General features: G+C 48.3%; 1 protein-coding gene across 1 annotated transcript in view; it reads left to right on the top strand.

Annotated features, from left to right (window-relative positions):
• The first annotated feature begins 319 nt into the window (after positions 1 to 319).
• Podxl (podocalyxin like) overlaps positions 320 to 24,011 on the top strand; it is a 65,057-nt gene continuing 41,365 nt past the window's right edge. Inside the window, exons 1-6 of the mRNA XM_087901742.1 lie at positions 320 to 429; positions 2,690 to 2,835; positions 7,769 to 7,960; positions 18,770 to 19,116; positions 20,836 to 20,928; positions 22,059 to 22,485. Coding sequence (XP_087757868.1) covers positions 320 to 429; positions 2,690 to 2,835; positions 7,769 to 7,960; positions 18,770 to 19,116; positions 20,836 to 20,928; positions 22,059 to 22,485 — 1,315 coding nt within the window. The remainder of the gene's footprint in view (positions 430 to 2,689; positions 2,836 to 7,768; positions 7,961 to 18,769; positions 19,117 to 20,835; positions 20,929 to 22,058; positions 22,486 to 24,011) is intronic.

Below are 24,011 nucleotides of genomic sequence, written 5' to 3'. Positions count from 1 at the left end.
AAAAAAAGGAAGAATGGTTGTGTCTGTGAGACTTCATCGCTAAGACCTGAGGAAATAACACTAAATGAGGATTTATGTCACCTGGTCCCCCAGCTAATGGGATGAGATGTTACTACCATTTGGAACACACCCCGTCTCCCCCAGTTAACGCTCTCTGGAATCATCCTCCCAGACACATCTAGCAGTCTGTCTTGATCCGACCATGTTGTCAATCAAGATTAGCCGTCAGTGAAAACAGCGAACATTTGCACAGACTTGGACACACACAGGGACTGGCCCTGCAGGCGCGTGCACATCATAGCATTTCAGCCAGTGGGAAATGGCAGCTTGCGCAGTGCCCATTGAAAACCTCCAGCCACCCTGTGAGGATGACACAGCCAAAGCAACATCACAGCGTCAGGAGTTAGTGACCCTTGAGCAGCGGTCCAGGTGACCGCCCCCTGGTCATGGCACTGCCGAGAATACAGAGGTACAGCACAGAGAACCACATGCAGTCCCCAGTGTGGAGCATGAGGGCAGACGGCCGTGCTACTGGTTTGGTTTTGGGGGTTTTGTTGTTGTTGCAGTTGCTTATAATCTATTTATTTTTATTTGCACTGGTGTTTTGCCTGCATGTATGTCTGTGTGAGGGTGTCAGATCTTGGAGTTACAGACAGTTGTTAGCTGCCATGACCAGTGGGTGCTGGGAACTGAACCCCGGTCCCCTGGAAGAGCCGTCAGTGTGCTCTTAACTGCTGAGCCATCTTTCCAGCCCTGTGCTACTGGTTTGTGTGTTGTCTATACCATACTTTTCTTGTCAGTTTAGAATGCACTTCTACTTATAAAAAAATGTACTGTACAGCGGTCTGCTACATTACACAAAAAATATCTTGTTCATCTCATCCTTAGTTTGTCTCCTGATTATAGCAAGATGGCTTGGAGCTGTAGCTCAGAGGACGAGCACTTGCATAGCATATGTGAGGCACTAGGTTGGGCCCCCTAGCACCAGAAACACATACAGAGAGAGAGAGAGAGAGATACACACAGATACACATACACACACACACACAAACACACACAGGCCATGGTGACCAACTGGTGAACACCTCCTAGGCTTCTTTAAGGAACCTCTTTGATGTTTGCAGGACAACAAAATTGCCTTCAAATTGCATTTCTGGACCTAGAAGTGTGGCACACCCCTTCAATCCTAGCACTTGGGAGACGGAGACGGGCAGATCTCTGTGAGTCCAAGGCCAGTTTGGTCTACATGACAAGTTCCAATTCAACCAAAGCTACTTAGTGAGAACCTTTCTGGACTGGAGAGATGGCTCAGAGGTCAAGAGAACTTGTCAGGCTTCCAGAGGACTCAGGCTTGTTTTCCAGCACCTATATCATCAGAGAGTTCACTACTGCCTGTAACTCCAGGTCCAGGGCATCAAATGCCCTCTTCTGGTTTCCATGGACATCTGAACCCATGTGATATACACTCACACAGACATACACATATACACATACACATAAGTAAAACAAGCAAAGAAAATGCATTTCTTAGAGTGGGTCCCTAGATAGACTAGGAAGGAGGCTCAGTTGGTAGAGCTCTTCCTAGCATGCCCAGGGCCCTGGGTTTGGTCTCCAGCAGCTCATAAAGGAACACAGGACATGGTGTCATAGTCCTGCAGTCTCGGCACTTGGGAGGTAGAGCTGGGAGGACCAGCAGTTCAAAGTCATCCTCCTCATCAAAAAGAGGCAAGGGCTGGAGGGAGGGCTTAGCAGTTATGAACACATATTGCTCTTGCGGTTTACTGAAGCCTGATTCCCAGCGCCCTTATGGTGGCTCACAACTGTCCGTAACTCCACTTCAACGGGATCCGAGGTCCTCTTCTGACCTTTGTGGGCACCAGGAATGCAGGTGGTGGACATACATATGTGCAGACAAAACACTCACGTGTGTAAAAAATAAATTTTGAGAAGAATGTGTCCCTCTCCTTCAGAGACACTTGACAGGACTGTGTTGCACACAAACAACTGACTGCCCAGCCCCGGGATCACACCGCTTCACACAGCAGAATGTATTTTCCAGGATGGAGTCCCATGTCAAAGCTTTTCCCCAAGTATTTCTGGTCTACTTTGTGGAAGAAACTGCAGGAAAGTTAAGGTGAGGGTCGCTGGCACCGGGTTCCCTCCTTCCAACAGGCAGGGAGTTTTCCTTGGGAGAGGGGAAGAGAAGAGGTGGCAGAGGGGCTGACCTCAGGCTGGGAGCAAGGCCTGGGCCTCCCTATTAGCACAGGGGATTCAGTGTACTCATAGCCATGAGACTGCCCTGAGAAGAGCTGGGATTTGGGGCCAGAAGCCCTGAGCTGAATTCTGTGCTCTGGAACCACAAAGGCTTTTTGGTATTGTTTCTGTTTTTGCAGTGTGAGGGCACTAGCTCCAACTTGAACCTTAAGTGACCCCAAGGAAGCTGAAACTTTCTAAGCTCCTAGTCCCCATCTCTACAAAATGAGGATAGAGCTACCACATGATCATCCACACTGTGACAAGAGCAGCTGTAGCATTTGCTCTCAGCCTTCTCCAAGGTCAAAGTGGGGCTTGAGCCAATTCGTGTGTGTGTGTGTGTGTGTGTGTGTGTGTGTGTGTGTGTTTGTGGGGGGGCTTTATGAAATAACTCACAATCATCTAGCATACGGTCACTGTTTGTCCCTCATCCCAGACCTTTACTGAACGCCTGTTTTGCCCCGGGCACTGAGTTATATCCTGCAAATTTGGTGATGAAAGAGGCAAGGCATGAAGAGGCTTGGCCTCACTCCACTTTAGTCCTCCCGGGCCGCTCATCAGTCCGGTTAGCCTGTGCAGCAGGTGGGCTGCTTCTGTAGGTGTCACTGTCATTACCCCCTTCGTTGTTGCTGTGGGAATTAAATGGCTTGTTTTATACAACCCATCGCCACACGTCACAGTGCTTGTCAAAGAAGGAGCACTCAATAGTGGTTAGCTCTTTGAAAGTGCCCTTGAGGTCACGGCTCTCTGAAAGACTTGGTCACTGTCTAAGATACCATCCCCTGCTTGATGCTGGTTAATAGCTGAGGCATTTCCATGCCTGACTTCCTTTGCCATGGACCTCTTGGGTCCGTAGCTTTTATTCTGCTCCAGCTGTATGCACACACCAAGTCTCCCTTCTTCAGACAGTGTATAGCCCAGGAAGATAGGCCTGCGGTTATCAGACACTTCTCCTCTGCGGTGCCATGAAAGACAGACAAACTGTCTGCTCTTATCCAGGCGGCAGACATCCCCTCACGGTTTTAGTTGAAAGGTGACAGCAAATGCCTGGTACTATCTGGAGGGCCAGGACCTGGAGGCTGGACAGCTCAGAGACCTAGGCAGAAAAAAAGAAGGAAAGGGAGGAAGGAAAGAGGAAGGAAGGAAGGAAGGAAGGGAAGGAGGGAGGGAGGGAGGGAGGGAGGGAGGGAGGGAGGGAGGGAAAGAGGGAGGGAGGGAGGGAGAGAGGGAGGGAGGGAGGGAGGGAGGGAGGGAGGGAGAGAGGGAGGGAGGGAGGAAGACAAAAAGTCCTAATTCCTAATGAACCTAGCCCAATCATCAGAGAGGCTTCATCAGCAAGTGATGGGAGCAGATGCAGGAAGCCCACAACTAAGCATTAGGCAGAGCTTAGGGAAGCCTGAGGTAGAGAGGGAGGAAGGATTTCTAGGAGTCAGAGGGGTCAAGGACACCAGGAAAACATGGCCCACAGAATCAACTAAGCAGGGCTCACTGGGGCTCACCGAGACTGAAGTGGCAATCACAGAGTCTATAAGGGTCTGACCTAGTGCCCCGAATAAATGTTATGATTGTGTAGTTTGGTGTTCTTGTGGGACTCCTAACAATGGAAGTGGGGGCTGCTTCTGACTCTTTTGCCCGTTTTGGGGACCATTTCCCATCTACTGGGCTGCCTTGTCCAGCCGTGATATGAGGGTATGCATCTAGTCTTATTGTAACTTGTTATGCCTTGTTTGATTGCTATCCCCGGGAGACCTGCTCTTTTCTGAGGGGAATCGGAGGAGAAGAGGATCTGGGGGAAAGGGAAGGTGGGGGAGAGGATCTGGGAGGAGAAGAGGGAGTTTGTAATATATGAGAGAAGAAAAATAAAAAAATTAAAACACACATACACAAAGATGATAAAAGGTCATCCTTGGGGCTGGGGAGATGGCTCAGAGGTTAAGAGCATTGCCTGCTCTTCCAAAGGTCCTGAGTTCGATTCCCAGCAACCACATGGTGGCTCACAACCATCTGTAAGAAGATCTGGTGCCCTCTTCTGGCCTGAGGGCATACACACAGAAAGAATATTGTATACATAATAAATAAATAAATATTTTTTTAAAAAAAAAGGTCATCCTTGGCTACATAGAAAGTTCAAGTCCAGCCTGGGCTACATAAGACCTGGGAAACTTCAACAACAAAAATGAGTTGGGTTGGACATGGTAGCTCAGGCATTGATAATGGCTCCCATAGGTTCACATATTTGTATAGTTGGTCCCTACATGGTGAGCTGTTTGGGGAACTATTCGGAGGTGTGGCCTTGTTGGAGCAGATGAGTCACTGAGGGTGGACTTTGAGCCATTGTACCAAACCTTGTACCATTCCAAGTCTCTAACTATACCTCATGCTTGTGGCTCAGACGTGAGCTCTCGGCTACTGCTCCAGCATCATGCCTGCCTGCCAGCTGCCCTGCCCTCTACCATGGTCCATGATAGTTATGAACTCACCCTCTGAAGCTGTAGGCAAGCCCCCAGTTAAATGCTCCCTTTCATACATTGCCTTGGTCATGGTGTCTCTTCACATATTCACAGCAATAACACAGTAACTAAGAACATATATATGTATGTGTGTGTATACAGTCTATCAATTCTGTTCCTTTAGAGAACCCTAACTCTTGGCTTAGAGGATACATCATTGTAGAAAGGAGCGGCGGGCTGCATTCCCGCCCGGCTCGCGCACAGCTGGCTTTACACCCGAAATAACAACACACAAATTGTATTCTTTTAAACACTGTTTGGCCCATTAGTTCCAGCCTCTTATTGGCTAACTCTCACATCTTGATTAACCCATTTGTATTAATGTGTGTAGCACCACGAGGTGGTGGCTTACCAGGAAGGCTCTTAACCTGCATCTGTCTCGGAGAGGAGAGTCATGGTGACTGCCTCACTGCCTTCTTCCTCCCAGCATTCTGTTCTGTTTACTCCGCCTATCTAAGCTGCTGTCCTATCAAAAAGGCCAAGGCAGTCTCTTTATTAACCAATGAAAGTAACACATAGACAGATGACCCTCCTCTATCACATCATCACATTTTTCACTTCCTCTTCACCTGGCATTTTTCTTCTTTATCTCTGTTTTCATATGACATTCATTCTTCCTTCCCCCCTCCTTCCCTTCTTCCTTCCTTCCTTCCTTCCTTCCTTCCTTCCTTCTTTCCTTCCTTTCTTCTCATTCTTAGAGCTTGAAACCAGGCTCACACACATTCTACCATTGAGCTACACCTCCAGCTATCTCCTGCTTTTCTTATTTCTTATAAACATGTCGTTCATACAAGAATTATGTATCAACTGGTCCTAGCCTGGTTTGTTTGCTCGGCCCCTCCAGATACTCCTTCACTGACGATGAATTATACCCCGATAAAGCCATCATGCACCTTAACTTTGAAACGTGGCACACTTTACAGTTTCTCTTCTCGGGATCATTGACTGATGACTGTCCCTGAGAGTGTTAACCTGGGAGGAGATGAGGATGCAAGATTCACAGCGCAGTTAGTTCACACTGAATGTGTGTGTCTTTCTCCCATCGTAAAACTGCACCATCATAATCTACAGACTTTATGCATTTCCTTTTTTAAGAATTTTATTTAATTAATGTGTACATTGGTGTTTTCCTTGCATGTATATCTATGTGAAGGTGCCAGATCCCCTGGAAGTGGTGTTACAGACAGTTGTGAGCTGCCAGGTGGATGCTGGGAATCGAACCCAGGTCCTCTTGAAGAGCAGTCAGTGTTCCTGACCACTGAGCCATCACTCCAGCCTGACTGTACATGTTTCCAGATAAGTTTGTGTTCTGAGATACTGGGGTTTTAAGACATGAAGGCAGAGGCAGGCAGATCTCTGGGTTCGAAGCCAGCCTAATCTACAAATTGAGTTCTAGGACAGCCAGGGCTACACAGAGAAAATTCTGCCCTCTCCCCCAAACAAAGTCTACCTGGATTGTGTCAGAGCATGGTGAGAAGGCATCCTCTCAGTGGTCATCTACCTCAGGACCCCTACAGGACCCCCCAAAACTACTAATCAAGGTCCCTAAAATACCCCCCAAAACTACTATCTCCAAATATACTCAACTATTCTAAAAAGTTTTCTCTAAATTCTACAAAGGCAGAAAGGATTAGCAATTAATGCTGATCATAAATTATGCATCAGTCTTCGGGAAAATTTATAAGATGGTATAATTTTTATGTGCAGCATGTTCATTTTATGGCCTTCTGGGTAATCAGTTTGAGCTCTACATTGCTGTGCGTTTTTTAAAAGCATCAGAGCACACGTTTATTACTCTAAGTGACAATAAAGGTTTATAGTCCTTTGCTCCTGTGCCATCCCCAGCCATGCCCAGGCTTCTCGTGCCAACTTCTCCTCCAGAAGGCCACCTCAACGGCAGCATTAGCTTTATGGAGAAGACATGAGCTGCCTCACAATGATTCCGTTTCTGGTGAGCTTCCAGGGACACCAAGCAGAGAAGAGCAATTCATTCTCCTCTAAAACTTAGGCCGTAGGGAAGCTCACTATACCATTTCTTTCCTTTCTTCCTTTCTTTTTTCATTTTTCTTTTTTTCTTTTTCTGAAACAGGGTCTCATTATGCGGTCTTGCTGTCCTAGAACTTGCTATGCAGACCAGGCTGGCAATGAACTCAGAGATCCACCGGCCTCTGTCTCCCAAGTACTAGAATTAAAAGTATGTGCTTTGTCTCAAGAAATAAATAAAGCATAAAATAAAATGTGGTCAGGGCTGTCCAAGAGCCTCCCCAGACACTTAGAGGTATTGCTGCTGCCTTTCCTTGCCTCCTGAGATGGAAGGTAAATCTCTTCTACTGCTGAAGACACCAGTCACTCTGCACAGAAGACCCATGGGGCTTGAGCTAGATCTGACCTGAAAGCCTCCTCTTTGAGGACTAACTTTTGTGTGGCCCCAGAAGCTTCCATGTAAGTTTCCTAAGGACGGAAGCCACTGATGGCTCTACGCAGCTCTGAACCCAGGAACTGCAACAACAACCAGTATGCCACAATAACCCTACGGTGCAGTAGTGGCACACTTACCTTGGCAGTAACCAACAGCTCACTAATTGGGTTTTAGACCCTCTTGATGAAAGGAACATCATGTCAGGTTTTGAAAACTTAGCCAACTCCCCAGCTTTAAAGAAGTCATGGATCCTGGAGGAGAACCTACAACAGCTACTTTATGAAACCAGCATAATCCTAGCTACATTCTAAATATTTATTCCCACACCCATAGATAAGTATAGTCCTCACCTCTCATCAAAGAAACTTCTCTGTGCATCAGGCAGAGACCAATAGAGAAAACCACAACTGATCAAGATGGAGCCCCGTTGCAGCGAATAAAGCTACAACACAACTCCTGCCTCCCAGGCTCAGAGGTGATTTTGGAAAAGACAGATTATTAAGAGCTAGAGGAAAAGGAAGTTTGCTGTGAGATCGTGTCTCCGAATAATGTCAGAGAAGTGACATCCATGACATCTCACCAGCAGGGCTACCTAAAAGTGACTTGGACAAGGATGACAACAGCGGACATGATAACGTGGAAGTGGGATGCACCTACGGCCTCAACTGTGGACAATACATGCAGCTAAAGAGTGCTGAGAGCAGGGAGATAGTCCTCCCCAAAGAGGAGCGCTCCTCCCCAAGGAGGAGCACTCCGATTGGCTATCCAGTACCAAACGGTCAGCCCTGAAAACATAAACACGGAAGTGACATTATACAGACTTAACAGGGTATATATTTTTTATTTTTAGGGAAATGCACACACAGAGAGGGTGGAGAGAGAGAGAGAGAGAGAGAGAGAGAGAGAGAGAGAGAGAGAGCGCAACAATTAAAGAAAAAGAGATTATGAATTTGAAAGAGAACAAAGATGGTAGATGGGAGGGGTTGTGGGGAGAAAAAGGAAAGGAGAAACGATGTAATTTTGTTGTAATCTTAGTTATAATTAACTGAAAAGTTACGTGGATGCTGAAGAGATGGCTCAGTGGTTAGGTGCAAGTACTGCACCCATGTTGGGTGGCCCATAACCTCCTATCGTTCTAGCTCCAAGGGAATCCACACCTCTGGCCTCCATGAGCACCTTACTCGAGTGAACATACCCTCATAGAGATAAAAATGAATTAAGTCTTTTTTTTTAAAAAACAAATAAAGGAGGACTATTAAAAACAAAACAAATTCGTAGCATCCCACTCCGTCTCTTTGACCCCTGGCCCATTTTCTGGCTAGGCCACGCTGTACACCTGCAACTACACAAAAGTACATATATGTTCAAACAACCGACCAAAAGTCATTGTAATCAACAGGCCCAGTGTGATGGCACACACCTGTACTCTCAGCACTTGGCACTTGGCAGGTAGAAGCAGGTGATCAGGCGTTTAAGGCCATCCTTAGCTACGTGATGAGTTCAAGACCAACCTGGGCTGCAGGAGACTCTACCTGGAAACCACCAGCATCCACCCCCAAGAAACTGGAGAGGGAAACACTGAGGAGTCATAGGAGGAAAGGGAAGCTGCTGAGCTTGTGGCGTCAAACGGCAGACTCTGGGTCTGCGAGTGTGCAGGCATCGTGCAGAAAGAAGGGGCCTTAGAGGCCTCCTTCTCGGGCACAAATCAAAAGGCTGAAGCAGCATATTCACTGTGGAATAGATAGAACAGTCTCTATCCTGCAGGAGGCAGTCGCTTTAGAAAAGTAATGAAGGGTGAAGGGTAACTTTTAAAAAAATTTTTTAGGAGACAGGGTTTCTTTGTGTAGTCCTACCTGTCCTGGAACTCACTCTGTAGACCAGACTGGCCTTGAACTTACAGAGATCTACCTACCTCTTTCTCCCAAGTGCTGGGATTAAAGGTGTACGCCACTACTGCCTGGCTAAAGGTGACACCTTAATTCATGTTACAGGTTTGCTTCTGAGCGGTCTAAGGTCTTTTGGCAGAAGGACTAGCTGGGTTGGAGGGACAAAGATGATTCTGAAGACCTGAAGGGACTATAAAATCCTGTCTGATATGCCCTGGGCCTTGTTGGTCACTGTAGCTGTATCCAGCATATGAGTACAGAGTTCATATTTCATAGTGTACAGGAGGTGATTATAAATTCTTCCACAAACTGGGCCTGGTGGTACAAACACGTAGTCCCAGCTACTTGGGAGACTGAGGCAGGAGGATCACATGTTAAAGCCTGCCCGAGCTACAGAGTGAATTTGATAGCAGTCCGGGTACCTTAAAAAGATCCTGCCTCAAAATAAAAATAAAAAACAGATAAATACAAAGGAGATACAGTCAGGGGTAGAGTGACTGCCTATCCTGTGTGAGAACCTGGCATCAATCCCCAGTGTCACAAATAAATAAATAAATTCCTCTCTTAGTGGTTAGAAGGTTAAAAGAGGATGGCGCTCAGGACCTCAGACATGCTAGGCAATTGCCACCAATTACACTGCCCAGTTTAAGCCAACACTCTTGATATGCCCTAGGGGCTCAGAGGGCACAACCATGCCTCGAGTTGAAACAATCACCCTGGTCAGTGTAGAAAAGCCACTTGTGCGGAGCCCATGAGAGACCGTGATTAGATATAATATTGGTTTGGACATACATGACCACGACAAAGAAAGCCCAGTCTTCAAGCTTCTTCACCGGCCTCGCTTTGGAGTCTAGACCTGTCTGCACCGGAGTCAAGGCAGATCCTTCCTTCCCTCTGTTTCACAGATAGAGAGTTAACGCTTGAGGGGCTAGCTAGCTTCCTGATAGCACGGGAGGGAGAAGAGCAGGGCCAAGGACAGCAGCTAGAGCAGCGGTTCTCAGCCTCCCTAATGCCGAGACCCTTTCACACAGCCCCTCGCGCTGTGTTGGCCCCCAACCATAACATGATTTTTGTTGCTGCTTTATAACTGTGAATTTGCTACTGCAATGAATAGCAATGCCAATATTTTTGGAGATAGAGATTTGCCAAACAGGTTGCCAACCACAGATTGAGGACAGCTACCCTAGATCTCTTTACCCTTTACATCATCAGTGGAAAACTGTCCCTTTTCCTAGCTGCTGTTAACTGAGCACCTCCCAAAGCTAGGCAACACAGCAGGCCCCGCATTGTAGGTCTGAACCCAGGGACAGGGCTGTGGCCTCACAGAACTTTGGGGACAGTGAGGAGAACAGCAGTGTACACAGAGAAAGACGAAATTCAAAGGCCTGATTGTCAGGATAGTTTCCAACTTGAAAACTCTGGAATTTCCTACTTTGCCTCTGCAAAAAGCCTCTGGGAAGACAGTGGTGTGTGTGTGTGTGTGTGTGTGTGTGTGTGTGTAGTGAGGAGACAGAGAAGGACATTTCCTTGTCCTCTTAGGCTGCAACTTGACTCTCCCAGCCACAGCTCAGACCCTTCCTGCTCAACGACAGCTCCCACAGCTACTTGTGTGCCTGACTGCAAATGTTATCAAAATGTCCAGGCGTCATGGGGAAGAACAATGGCCCAAGAGGTTAGAGAAGTCATGGGAGCCTCCAGTGCTCAGTCCCAGCCTCCACCACTGCTGGTGTTTGTTCATATCTGACCAGTGTGTTTACCTCCATGGTCTGCAGTCCTGTCCTCAGCGGGCATGACAGGGCTGTTCCAGCTGTCCCCACTCTCATCCCCATAGCCGGGGATAAGCTAGAGACTTACAATGTCCCCCGAGACACACGTCATACTGGAGCTTCAAAAACCCTGGATGCTGCCTAAGAAAATCCTTAACAAACCCCAGGCAAGCAGGACAGTTTGGAAGTTCTACGCAGTAGTGAACGGGAAGGGACAAGAGCAGTGGGGTGAAACCACTGGGCTGCTGTGGTCCTTCTGACATTTGCAGGTAGAGGAAGATGTAAAAGACATCCATCTTTTCTGTTGCACTTCTTTATTTCTGGGGGGGGGGGGTCACACACTCCACCATCCACATGTGGAAGTAAGAGAATGATTTGCTGGAGTGAGTTCACTTCCCCCACGGGAGTCCCGGGATTGAACTCAGGTCATCGGTATCGGCAGCAAGGGCCTTGATTCACTGAGACGTCTCGATGGCCGGGGGTCTTTCTCCTGTGTGTTACAGAGTGAAGATGGCTCAGTCATTGAGAGACCCTCGTGCTTTTTATTCAAGTCAAGTAGGTTTGGGGACATAGGGCCGCGTGGCTGTGACAGCAGGCAGTGCAGTTGTGTGAGCGAAACAGTTGTTTCCTTGAATGGAGAGCAGCCCTCGTGGCCGGCTTCGTCTGCACGTATATTCCAGATTACTCCTAAGGGCAGATATTTCATCTTTTAACTGTGTTTATGGGACTCAGCGGGCGAAATGATAGCACAATAAATATCATTTTGTAGCTCCACGCCTTGATCTCACTCTCTGAATAGTGAAGCGGCTTAGGAGCGAAGCTGGCAGGGTTAACCCTGACTCCACTACTTAACAGCTATGGGATTCTAGGCGAGCTATTTAACTCCCCCAAGAGCCTCAGAATCCTTACCCGGAAGTCAGGATTGATCATAGAGCCTGCTTCCCAGATTGGTACTGAAGACTCAGTGCGGTCATCTGGGTTTTAACCTGGCTCAGCACCAACACATATAGCAAGGATTGATAAACTCCAGCTGTCACGATATGAACATCTCGCACGACATGTGGTTGAACTGGTCTCCAGTTGATGGGGGCAATTTGAGGAAGTAGTGGAAACTTCAGGAAGATGCCTCTGAATCAGGACACTGAAGAAAAATCTTTGAGGGCTCTCCTGGTCACTATGTCCTGGCTCTATTTGGTGTTAGCCATCTACCGTGAGAGAAGAACACACTCACGCTACCATGGTGTCTGCCCAAGCAACCCCGGACAGAGCTCTCCGAGCCTGTGAGCCCGAGGAAATCTTTGCTCCTCTAGAACATTTCTATCAGATATTATTTGGTTGTAGCTGTTACCTTGTTCTTATCACCAACTGTCAAGTGCTATCATTTGTGAGAACGCTCACATTTCATGTGCTGGCGACTTGGTCCCCAATATAGCAGTATCAAAAGGTGGGGCCTTTGGATGATGATTGGCTCATGAGGACTCTGTCAACATGATAGATTCTTAGGTAATGGGTTATCTTGAAAGTAGTTTTACCCTGAAAAACCAACTTTATTTAGCTTGCTATGTCTTACCTCGTGATAGCCTTAACTTAAAATACAGTGAAAAGGCCCTTACCAGTTGCCAAGAGGAAGCCAGCACCATGTTCTTGGACTTCCTGTCCTCCAGAACCCAGAGCTAAAGAAACCTGTCTTCTTTATAAATTGCTCTGTCTCAGGATTTCCATTACAGCAGCACAAATTGGATTAAGACATACTTATTCAGCTACTAAGTACTTACAGTGTACCAGATACTATGCTAAATATACACACAGTGGATGAACAAGTAATTAAAGGGAGGCTCTTGCTCTTACAGACAGAACCGAGGTCTGTCACCAAAATCATTCATTCAGACAGTGAAGTAAACAAGAAGTACCTACAGGAGAAAACAGTAAATTCTGATGTGATGGACAGAAGCCAGATCAGAAATATGATGACCGAGCCTCCAAATGCACAGGTTAGCTTTGGGAACAAGAAGCATCATCTACAAAGAGCTGCCAGTGAGAGGGGGTGTGGGAGGCAGACCATGGGAGAGGAGGAGGAAAAGTTAGTTAGGGACTAGAATTTGGAATGCCTTGAAATCCAACTTAGGGAATTTAGGTGACAAAAAAGCAGAGTTTTGGAGCAGGTGGGGAACAGGGTCATCTTTAATTCTGAGGCCCGGTACTATGGTGTCGGGTAGAGGGAAAGCAGAGAGTGGTGAGGGGACAAAAATCAGGCTCTGCCAAAGGTAGGGAAAGGAGCCAGACATAATAGCTGTCCTCACAGAGCCCAGAACTCACTGGAGAAATAAGACACGTGTGTCAACATCCAAGACGGAGATCACAGAACAAAGCCACAGCTACCTTCGGGTCCATGCCAGGGAAATGAGTTTTCATTTCCTCAACTGGAAAACGGGACAATGGTAATGCATTTACCCTTCTGGTTTATAAGGGATGTAATCATGCTCGGACAATGATGTGTTGACAACCATTCTCAGGATACAAACTAAGCTTCATTCAGTACTGCCCAACGGCAGGCTCAGCCCTGGTTGGACCAGGGTGGAGGAAGCTAACTGCATGCTGGTTTTATTGCATGAGAAGGCTAGTGCCTAGTTAAGTGAGCCTGGTTGGGGTATACCAGGGAAACTGAGCCCAGGCTGGCATTTTGGGCATATTTTGTTCCAACTCCCCTACTTCTATCTTCATGCATGCCGCTTTTGTTCCTGCTAGGGGACCTGAGAACCTTCCAAATTATGAGGCACAGGTGTACGAATGAGAACAAAGTTGACAAGGGGGTTGAAGCATCCTGTTAGAACCATAGCAAGAGAGACAGGTTGCTTCTGGGACATTTTCCGTTTGCAGGCTACATGAGTGAGGATGTTGACTGAGCTCTCAGGGCCTCAGTTTTCTTCCTGTGGGTGAAGACGTCAGATCCAGTGACCCCCAACATCCACGGAACTTTAGTCTTTGTCTGAACGTGAGCTGTGTGGGAATTCTGGTACACTTCTCACATAGCTCTGCTTCACCTGAGGAGAAAGTAGGTCCGAGAAGACTTTGTGAATGTTTGGTTGGAAGCGTCACCTCAGCTCCCTGGCACCCCTTTCTACGAGAAGTCTGGAAACCAACAGTCTCCAGAGCCTATTTTAACCCTACCCATCCTCAAGCATATTTTACAGATCACTCCTGCTGTCTGGGCCAAGACTAGCTCAAAAAGGGCCCCCAGTTAAGACCAACACCTGTACCAGCTCCTGGGACTTCACCATTGATACCAGGTCTCCTGACTCAAAAAGACTCCAACCAACTAAAATCTTGTTTTAAAAGGGCATGTCTGCACTTGTGTCTCCCTTATTCACCCGTGCCTCTCCTGTACAACCAGGGCACTTCTCTGTTCCATTCTTTCTGGCAGTTAATGACCCTTCCGATGGCTAACCCCATTCATAGTAACAATATATTCATAATAACAATTTATTTTTTTCTCCTAGCCACCTGCCTTCTCATCCCCCTCAAGGAACAGCTGCCTGCGGTCTTCAGGATGTCAGGGTAAACCTCTTCAACCACACCTCTTGCTATTATTTACCAGACCTGATTTTTGATACAGCAGCAGAACTTTTTTTCAGACACCTATGGGTATCTGTAAGACAACTGGGACAGGGACATTTTAAAATACAATTAAAGGGAACTGGGAACTTCGGATCTTTTAAGATACACCTAAAAGCTGTTAAGCCTGGATGATGAAGTTTTAGCAGGAAACTTAACAAATGAACTAATGAGCTAGCAGTACCATAAGTCATCAAATACCATTAGACAGATCTGGGAGGGATAAATGAGCAGAAATAAGACAGCTCTTTTTTTTTTTTTTCCTACACAGGCAACTTCAAGTCTCTCCATAGTCTTTGGAGAACACCAGCCTTACAAGCATACCTGCCATTAGCTGCTGAGTCCAAGAGGCCCAAAGATTTTCCTATGGGAGGAAGATGTAGTCTACCTGTCTTGGCAGGATGAGATGATCAATCTCCCGGTGTAGCGTCCAGGAAGCTGATGAGGTAGAAGGCAGCCTTTTGCTGTGTGGGTGGCTTTGCCATACCCAAAGGCAAGCCTCCAGGTAGAAGGTCTTTTGTAACCATCCATCTTCTTGGAGGAGCTATAGGATGCTGCAAAAGCTGGCATGTCTCTGTGTTAGAAGCTCTTTGGTTAAATGCCATACTCTCAAATCTGTTAAGGCACTTGAGAATTGGGTACCATTACCTGTTAGTAAATATTTAAATTAGGCTTATACGTTAAATTTAGACATGTATTTTACCCAATTAGTGATAGCTTACCAATGTTAGTAAATGTAAGAAGATTAAAAGGAATATTTTAATAAGTCAGAGAATACTAACACACGTGGGTACTCTTACCCAAGGTGGCAGTGAGGTCAAAATGGAGGTTACCCACCTGTCTGTATTTTTTACAGACAGATGTTGTAATTTGGAGTTACAAGTTTTACAGATCTTAACACACACACACAGAGAAATAAGACAAACATACTATAAAAAACAAACACACATACACCTGTAGACATAAAAGCATAGTGTGGCCACATTATTTTAACAGACAAATAACACTTTTTAGGAACCTGTGTCAGCTGACCAACTTAAAAATCCTGGTATAGGCAGGTGGCAGAAGCCAGGGAAGCACAAAGGTCCCATTAAGAACCAGATTAGCAGACGCTGCAATCTGGGAACAGAGACATAAGGTGGAACAGTTTTACAGTTTTAGAGTGGAAGGACCGGGGTGGGGGTGGGGGACGACACACTGGTCTGTTGTAGAGCCTCCCAGCATGAGACAAACAGCAAACAGCTAGAGAAGTGGGGAGGGGAGTGGGAAAGGGGGGAGTGGGAGCGGGGCACAGCATCCAGAAACTGTGGGCATATGGGGCCTTGTTTGTTCTGCGTTGGGTGTTAGATCGCGACAATTTAAAAGGGGTTTTAGTAAAAGGCAGACCAAGGGCGTTTGGAGATCAGGCCTCGAATTGCAAGTGTCCATTTTTACAAGTCTATGCCAAGTCTCGGGACTCAATGCCTACCCCAATGCATCCACTGGGATAAGACTCTTGAGTCAAAATCAGAAGGGTGTGAGAAATGAGTGGGCAGATGTCTCTGTCCCACACAGTCCCACCTCAGCGAGGACTGCCTCTGCTGCTTTTGGCGTCGAGTGCCTGGCACAGCCGTGACTTCAGCAGACAACTGACAAATGACAAACATAACCTTAGGGGCATGTGTTTGAAAAAACAGGAACTCACCCAGATGAAGCCTATCTTAACCTGATGGAGAGCATGCGTGAGGTGTTTCCAACATGTAGCCCTGGGCCAGTAGGAAAAACAGCCCATCTCTGTGGTACCTCCAAATGTTAAGGTTTTTCTTCAGCCCCGTAAGGTAATAATCCAAATCAGACCAAGTTAGAAGAAGCCCACGTTTAATGGATGCCAGCGCTCCCAGGTGCTCTCCCCGACCCCTAGAAAACACATAGAGGGAAAAGGGGAGACCATATGTTCCTTCTCTGGGAGGCAGTTTAAATAGCCTTTGGAAGTGGTCTTGACCCCTGGGGAGGGGTCACCGTTTGGTGGGTTTTCTTCTTGGAGGTGGAGTCTGGACTGTGGCCACTCCCAGGGGAGGGGGCTTGGACCCCCAGCCAAACAGTAACCTGTAAGGCTTGAGATGAGCATCACTTCTATAGAAAATGTCTTTCACCTGTCATTCTGGGACACAGTATGTTAGAGTCTTACAACCCTAGACTCAGGCTTGCAAGAGGAAACAAACACTTCAGGAACAAAGTGGAAACTGAGGCAGCTCTTCTGTGGATGCAAACATATCACTGCTCATGAAATGAGCACAAGCCAGGTACTACAGACACCCTCCAGCTCCCATGGGGATTCTGTGGGCTGAGGTTTATTTTATAGAGGAAGAGACTGTGGGTCATAGAGGTTAAGGATAATACCGGGATATGTGGCCACCGAACCAGAAAGGAGGGTTAACTTCTGGGCTGACTCATTCCAAGCTCACTCCCCAACTGCCATGACAGATAATCTGTGTGTGTGTGTGTGTGCACACGCGCGTGCACACGTGCACACGTATGCATTAGCGTGTGTGTGCAAGTACTAGCATATGCATATCATAGGGTGTACATCTGCCATGACAGACAATCTGTGTGTGTGTGTGCGCACGTGTGTGTGCGCGCGCGTGCGCAAGTACTAGCGCATGCATATCATAGGGTGTACATGGAGTTACAGGACAACCTTGGGTGTCAAACCTTACTTTTCAACTTGAGACAGGGTTCTCTGTTGTTCACTGTTGAGCGCACTAGACTCTGCTTGCTGACCCATGAATTTCTGGGCCTTCTGTCCAGGCCTCTCATCTCGATCTAGAAGCACTGAGATAGGTTCATGCTGCCATACTCATTGTTACGTGGGTTCTAGGGATCCGAACTCAGGTCCTTTCCCACCGAGCCATCTCTCCAGCCCTCAACTCCAAACCTTTAGCAATGAAGGTTTTGGATTAAGATGAATCTCACTGTCCGTGCTTCTCCTGACTTCTCCCTTTCAGCCAACTCCTTCCTCCTAGTGGAAGTTTCTCTCTTAAGATAAAGCCATGCCCACAAGTCTTCCTTTGACGCCATATTCTGCCCTTCTATCTCTTTCTTTCCTATCTACATAGTCCTTAGTTCCCGTCCTACTTTCAGCCCTTCCCTGTAAAGTCTTCAACTTAAGGAAACCACATCGGTCCTTTCATGACCAGATTATGTCGATGAATCTTAGCCCTTACAGCAGGAGACTAGGATGATCACCGCCTTCCCCCTCCCTGTCTTTTGGCTGAGTCACTCTCTAAGGTGTATTCTCTACCTCGGCCCCTGCCCCCAACCCCCAGCCCTGCTGTGAAAGAGGAGCTTTTACAGACTCTGCCTCAGCCTTTTCTTATCTCCACTGAAGACCATTCCTAGTACTTCCCAGCAATCCTTCAGCCCCACCTGTACCTAGATGGCACCTATTACTGCTGGGTCCTGACCTCTGGTCTGAGCTCCAGTGTCGCAAACAGGACCTCGGACAAGATCCTTAGCATCAGCATATTCTGAAACTGGACTTTTCTTTTCCCAACCTTCCACTTTTTTCTTTCTTATCCTTCCTCCCTTCCTTCCTTTCTTTCTTATCCTTCCTCCCTTCCTTCCTTCCTTCCCTCCCTCCCTCCCTCCTTCCTTCCTTTCTTCCCTCCTTCCTTCCTTCCTTTCTTCCCTCCTTCCTTCCTTCCCTTCCTCCCTCCCTCCCTTCTTTCTTTCTTTCTTTCTTTCTTTCTTTCTTTCTTTCTTTCTTTCTTTCTTTCTTCTTTTGCCTTATCTCCTCCATCTCAGGAACACCACCACTCTCCCCTCCCCACACCTTTCCACTCAGTTAATCCACTAGTAACCAGGGTCTGTCTAAAGCCCTTATGGCACGACACTCCACATACGCAGCCACTACACCATGTCCACAGCCTTATACGTACACAAATGCCTCCTGTAAATGACTCCTTCCCTTCATTCCTATCTCCAGTGTATGATCCACAGTCTTCCTGGATTCATGGTCTTGCACTGGCTTCACATTGTGCTGTGGTCTCCTCTCAGGCACATGTCCTTCATTTCAAGTGTACTGAACTACAGTTTTTTCCCCTTTGTTTCTTTGTTTTGATTTGTTTTCTTAAGATGGGGTTTCTCTGTAAAACAGTCCTGGCTGTCCTGGAACTCACTCTGTAGACCAGGATGGCCTCTAACTCACAGAGATCTTCCTGCCTTTACATCTCAAGCTCTGGGATTAAAGGAGTGTGCCACCACCACCTGGAGAACAGTTGTTTTCCCATGAAAAGTTGATCATTGTCTTAAAGATGTTGGCTATAGCCACCTCTTTATTCACAGACTCCTACACTCTACAAAAACGGCTCTCTGCTTTGGAAACAAAGGAAAAATCCCTGCAGATCTCAGGCCCCAACCTCACCTTGGCCTCTCTCCTTCACCTTTCCTTCTTCCCCTGGCATCATCCTACACCTGGAACCCCACACCGCTGGCCCGGCCCCGTCCCTAACGTCCCTGAGCTGTGTCTGGCTCTCTGCTGCACCAGCATTGGTCATAGTCTCTGCCACCTGCTGACCGTGTTTGTGTACATGTATTACTTCTCCCAGAGGAGAGGGGAGGCTCTGCTGCCCGTGTTTGCATTCTCAGCACAGTGCATAATGTCTGGCACATCGCCCGTTACAGTAGATGTGGTTGGATAATAACACACAGAGCATGACTTTGGAGGGAGGCACTTAATTCAAACCCCAGTGGAAATTCAGAGAATTTCACAAGTTGGCAGTCAAAAATAAAGTGCAGCTTTTTTTTTTTTTTGATAAATTCCAATAAAAGTCATCTGTTTACCTTTGTGCATTTTCTTTGGGCACGGCACTGTCTTCCAGGTCCCGGATTTTAAGATAGATGGAGCACCGCTCTGGCCCAGGATTAGAAAGTCCATTGTAAGAGCATCCCTGATCCCTTATGCAGGGAGAGGAGCCTTGAGGTGGTAAGTGAGTGCATTAGATCGTTATAGGGGCTGATATGGGACAGGGTCTGTCCTACTTCCTTAGATGTTGTGAATATAGATCAGGATGTGTCAGAATGAGGATCAAGAGGATGAACCAGATCCGCACTCAGGGATGCGATCAGCTGAGTCGTTAAATTGTCCCTGACAGGCTGCCAGGGGCAACAAGAACACAAATTTAAACCTTATGCCTAGGTTTCTGTGTTATGGTTCCAAGTGGGCATGTATGATTGCATCTGTAGATTTGCACCTGTATCTCTGTATAACATCTGTTCTACTGCTGTGCTGTTCTGGCTGCTCCGAGGAAGTGAAAAGTAAACATTGAAGACCCCTGTTAAGAGGCTTAAAGTCTGTTAAAGGATGGGCTGGGGCATAGCTCAATGGTAGACTGCTTGCTTAGCATGCACAGGCCATGGGTTTGGACACACACACACACACACACACACACACACACACACACACACAGTAGTAGCCAAAGTGCACTGAATTCCAGGAACACAGGTAACCAGCACATCTATCTACACAGGGCATTGCGGTTCAGCTACAAACTTGTGTTCCAGGCCAGCAAGCCAACGGTGCAGAATGGGCCAGGGTTTCAGCTGAGGGCAGCTCTGCTCACCCTGTGATCTCTTCACTTTGTTGGCCTCATTCTGGAAGTTCCATGGTACACATATTGGGGGGTCCTGCCAGACACTGAGGATTGGAAACCGCAGTTCTGACTTGGTAGTTTTCAGGTACAGAGTGCTCTACTTCCTAAGCCCAGGTATCTGCTGTCAATTTTACCTGTTTGATTTGAGAGCGGGGCCAATTCGAAATCAGGCTTATTTAAAATGTCCCAAACTCTAGCCACAAAGTTAATGTGATTATTTTTGAGTTTGTATAGAAGTTGATTCACTGAATGCAGGAGCATGGCTTAGATTGCATACAAAATAAAAATTTCAACCCCAGTTTTGAAAAAGTATTGCTTGGTTTGAGAACAAGCTTTCTTTTTCTTTCTTTTTCTTTTTTCTTTTTTTTTTTTTTTGGCACTGATGTCAGGAGAACAGCGCTTAAAAAAACATCAAAGATACACACACATCCCAGAATATTTCAGGGAACACCCTCTGTCTTTCCCAAACGCGGCGTGGAAAACCGCGCCAAAACGCCAAAACGATCATGCAGAAACCTCCTAGTGAAAACATTGGGTCAGCCCTTGCCAGGCCTGAGGCGGGCTGAGCGGCCTGAGGCGCCCAGCTCAGGTGCTTCCTAAACTGAGCCAGTGCGCAGACTACTTGAGGGGTTCACCGAGTCCACGGTCCTTGGAATCCGGGAACAATCTCTCCACTTAGGCCCATCTGGCAGAAACGCTCCGGATTAGAAACCCAGGAGTCCTGTGTGACAAATTTTCGCCATCTCCTTTCGGTGTTAGCCGCCCCTCCCCCTCCAGCTCTGTATCCGGGCGCGGCTGAGGTGCCTCCTTGGCAGCGGACTCCAGCGTCTGCAACCCGCAAAGGCCCCTAATGTAGGGTGAATAGGATGCGAGCTTCTTTGTCCTTTCACGGGGTAAATTCGGGTTTATGAGATTCTCCAACCCCAATCCCCAACCCAAATCTACGCCTTTCTCACCCTCGCAGGCTGCTTCTTTCATTGAGACTGTCCAAGGTTCCAGTCCTAGGCTAAGTGCTTTTCCCACGTTAGCAAGGGTCTCAGTAGCTGTTGGAGGTGTTATTAGCCTTTTTGTCGGATGAAAAGAACCCAGGCACACAAAGTAATTTAGCACAACTAGGTTTTTCAGCCCAAGTTTGGTTTGACGCTGAGGCCCTTAAATTTCCATTGCTGCTTTTTATTCAGCAAGATTAATTCTTTATGGAGCAATTATGGTATTACAGACAGTGTGCAAAGTATTTTTCCAGACTAGTCTCACGGGCAAGTCTGCCATTTACCACCTAAGGGATCTTAAACAACTTTCTTAACCTTTTTTTTTTTTTAAAAAAAACAAACTCTATTTTCCTGTCTGCAAAACGAGACTTTAAAATGTGGCTGCTATGAAGAGCTAGAGAATTAATACGTGCAAAGCACTTAAAAAGACCAGCACAAATTCATCGTCGAAAATTTTGTTGTAAAAGAGTCACATCCATTTGTACTTAGAGAAACGTCGGTGGGAGACGTTAAGCAAAAAAAAAAATCGGTCCAGATGGCACGGTGCTCAACCCATAGCATAGACTGGCTCAGGGATGGCACGAAATTCAGGCACCTGCTAAGTAGGTGGCCTGCTCCTCAGGCTGAGGCGCAGAAGGTGCTGAGGTCCGCGGGCACGGAAGGGTCGGTTCTTAGTGGAACTCCCAGGCTGGGGTTCTGTGCCTGCATGCAAGAGACGTAGCATTATGGAGGATCCGGCTGAACCCCTGCAAAAGCTGTGCGTAGGACATCAGCGGCCGGGATTAACTGGCGGGGTCCCTGGCGCGCGCACAGGCAAGCGTACACATCACAAGCACAGATCTACAGGGACACACACGGACGCGCGCGCGTGTACACACACGCACACACGCACACTCACACACGCACTGGCTGGGGCCACCAGCCCCTGCTCCCCCGCCCGCCCGCCGCGCTCCAGGGCGGAGTTTCCTCCTCTGCTTATTGTTCGCGGCCCAGCGCCCGCCCAGCCGCCGCCCCGCCCGACCCCGCTGGCGCTGTGGGCGAGCTCCTGGGGGAGGGGGCGGAGGCCAGCGCGGACGGGACGGGGCGGGAGTCGTCGCAGCAGCGCGCGCGCTGGGCCGCAGCGGCGCAGACACCGCCCGGACCGCAGCCACCTTCGCTCCTCGCTCTTGGCTCCGCGCCCCAGCCCAGATCTGCGGCAGGCAGGAGGGACTGCCGGAACGCGACTCCGGAGTTCGCGGCTGTCGCCAGGCCTCCCCGAGCGGCGCCGACGCTCCAGCCGCGCAGACGAGCGACCCTGAACCAGCGCCGCAGCCACCTGCTCCGAGTCCCGGGGCGAGGACAACCATGGGCCCCACTCTGGCGCTCCCCGCGCTGGTGCTGCTGTTGCTGCTGCCGCCGCCGTCGCTCTCCCAGGATGAAGGTGAGTGGACAGCCGCGGCTCCGCTGCACCCTTTGGTCGTTCCCCTCCACCCCAAGTCAGGCGGGGCTACTGGGAAGGCGGTTGCACCGCGTGGTCGGACCTCTGGCAGCATCTCCCGCGTGGCCGCAATCGGAGTCCTGACCTTGGTATCATCCACGCCCCCTCAAATTGGAGAATGCCGCAGGTGCAGGGCCAGATCGTGGATTTACCTCTGGTTTCCACTCGTGTGGAGTGAACTGGAGTGCATGAGGCTGTAAAGGGGTCACTTTTGGTGGGTTTGCGGGAGGAAGGGGGAAACTTTGGGCGTTGGGAAGTTCCAGATTCCTCAGGACCACCAGAGTGCGATTACTCTTATTTGTGATTGGGGTGACCAGGGACCGTATTGCGAGGTCGTTGAAACTAAGCAAAAAGACAGGCTGAAAGTACATGAAGGAATTCCTGAAGCAGACCGCAAGCGAACCCACGCGTGCAGTGTACTTCTGGTTCCACGCGCTTTTTAAGTCTGTGTTGGAGCAGGTGGAATAAATGCACCTTCTATGGTCCCAGATGGGGACCGTGCCTTCTTGTTGCTAAAGGACCGGATCCCTTTCTCAGAGCATGACCAGGATGGTGAGCCCCTCCCACCCCTTTGTGCTAACAGAAACTTCTTTCACGTAAGAGGTTTTGAGCTTCTTCTTAATATTACCTTAGGCACTCGTCTCCCATCAGACGCACCCCTGGAGACAGTCCCACTACGTTCTTTCAGAAGGTGGAATGTTACTTTCTGTTTGAGAGGTCAGGCAGTGTCTGCAAACATAACTAGAGCAGGTGTCCCAAAGCCCCTGCCAACAGCTGAGATACTCAGCCCAGGGGAGAAGCACCTTTCTTAAACTGTGTAGCCTACCCTTCCTGAGCAGGTAGCTGCAGGAAAAAAGTGTGTGTGTGTGTGTGAGCTCCCCAGGGTCAGAAGTACTGTGGTGACAGCCGGGACAAGGAAGGGACTTGATGCGGGAGTTCTTGTTGGGGAACTGGACTCTCCAGGAGAACAATGAGATAGCAATGCAGTCCTTACCATGCTGGAGAGGGCTACTGCTCCTATAGGTGGCCCAGGATTCCAGCAGCTTGGCCTCAAAGGGAAGGGCGCTCCCACTGGAGGAAGGAAGGGTGCCGGGTGAGGAAGATGGGAACAGCTTTGAGGGCCACAGTCTGCAGTTTAAAGACTCCTTAGGAAAGACAAGTCTGTGGAGTGTGTTGGCTCTTGAGGCAGCCAGACTTCATGGCGGGTCTTCAAATGCAGTCTTTTGGAGGAAGAATTCCTCAGCCCCATTCAGGGTTAGTTTGCCTAGTGATCCTTATCTTACAAAAGTCAAGCCGGTCTTTCTTCGAGAAAATACAGGCTGTGGGGGAGACCTTGCTGTCCTGTTCTAAGGAGACAGGCTCTGGAACCATCAGTGGACTACTCGGGCCCTGGACATCAAGGCTGGGGTTTGTGTCTGGCACCTGAGAGCTGCTTAGAAACCACGTCTGCTGCGAAGCCCTCTCCAGAC

Source organism: Myodes glareolus, chromosome 25 (genome assembly GCF_982192425.1).
Source record: "Myodes glareolus chromosome 25, mMyoGla1.1, whole genome shotgun sequence".
NCBI lineage: Eukaryota > Metazoa > Chordata > Mammalia > Rodentia > Cricetidae > Myodes > Myodes glareolus.
Note: the sequence above shows the minus strand (reverse complement) of the source record. Positions and strands in the feature narration are given on the sequence as shown.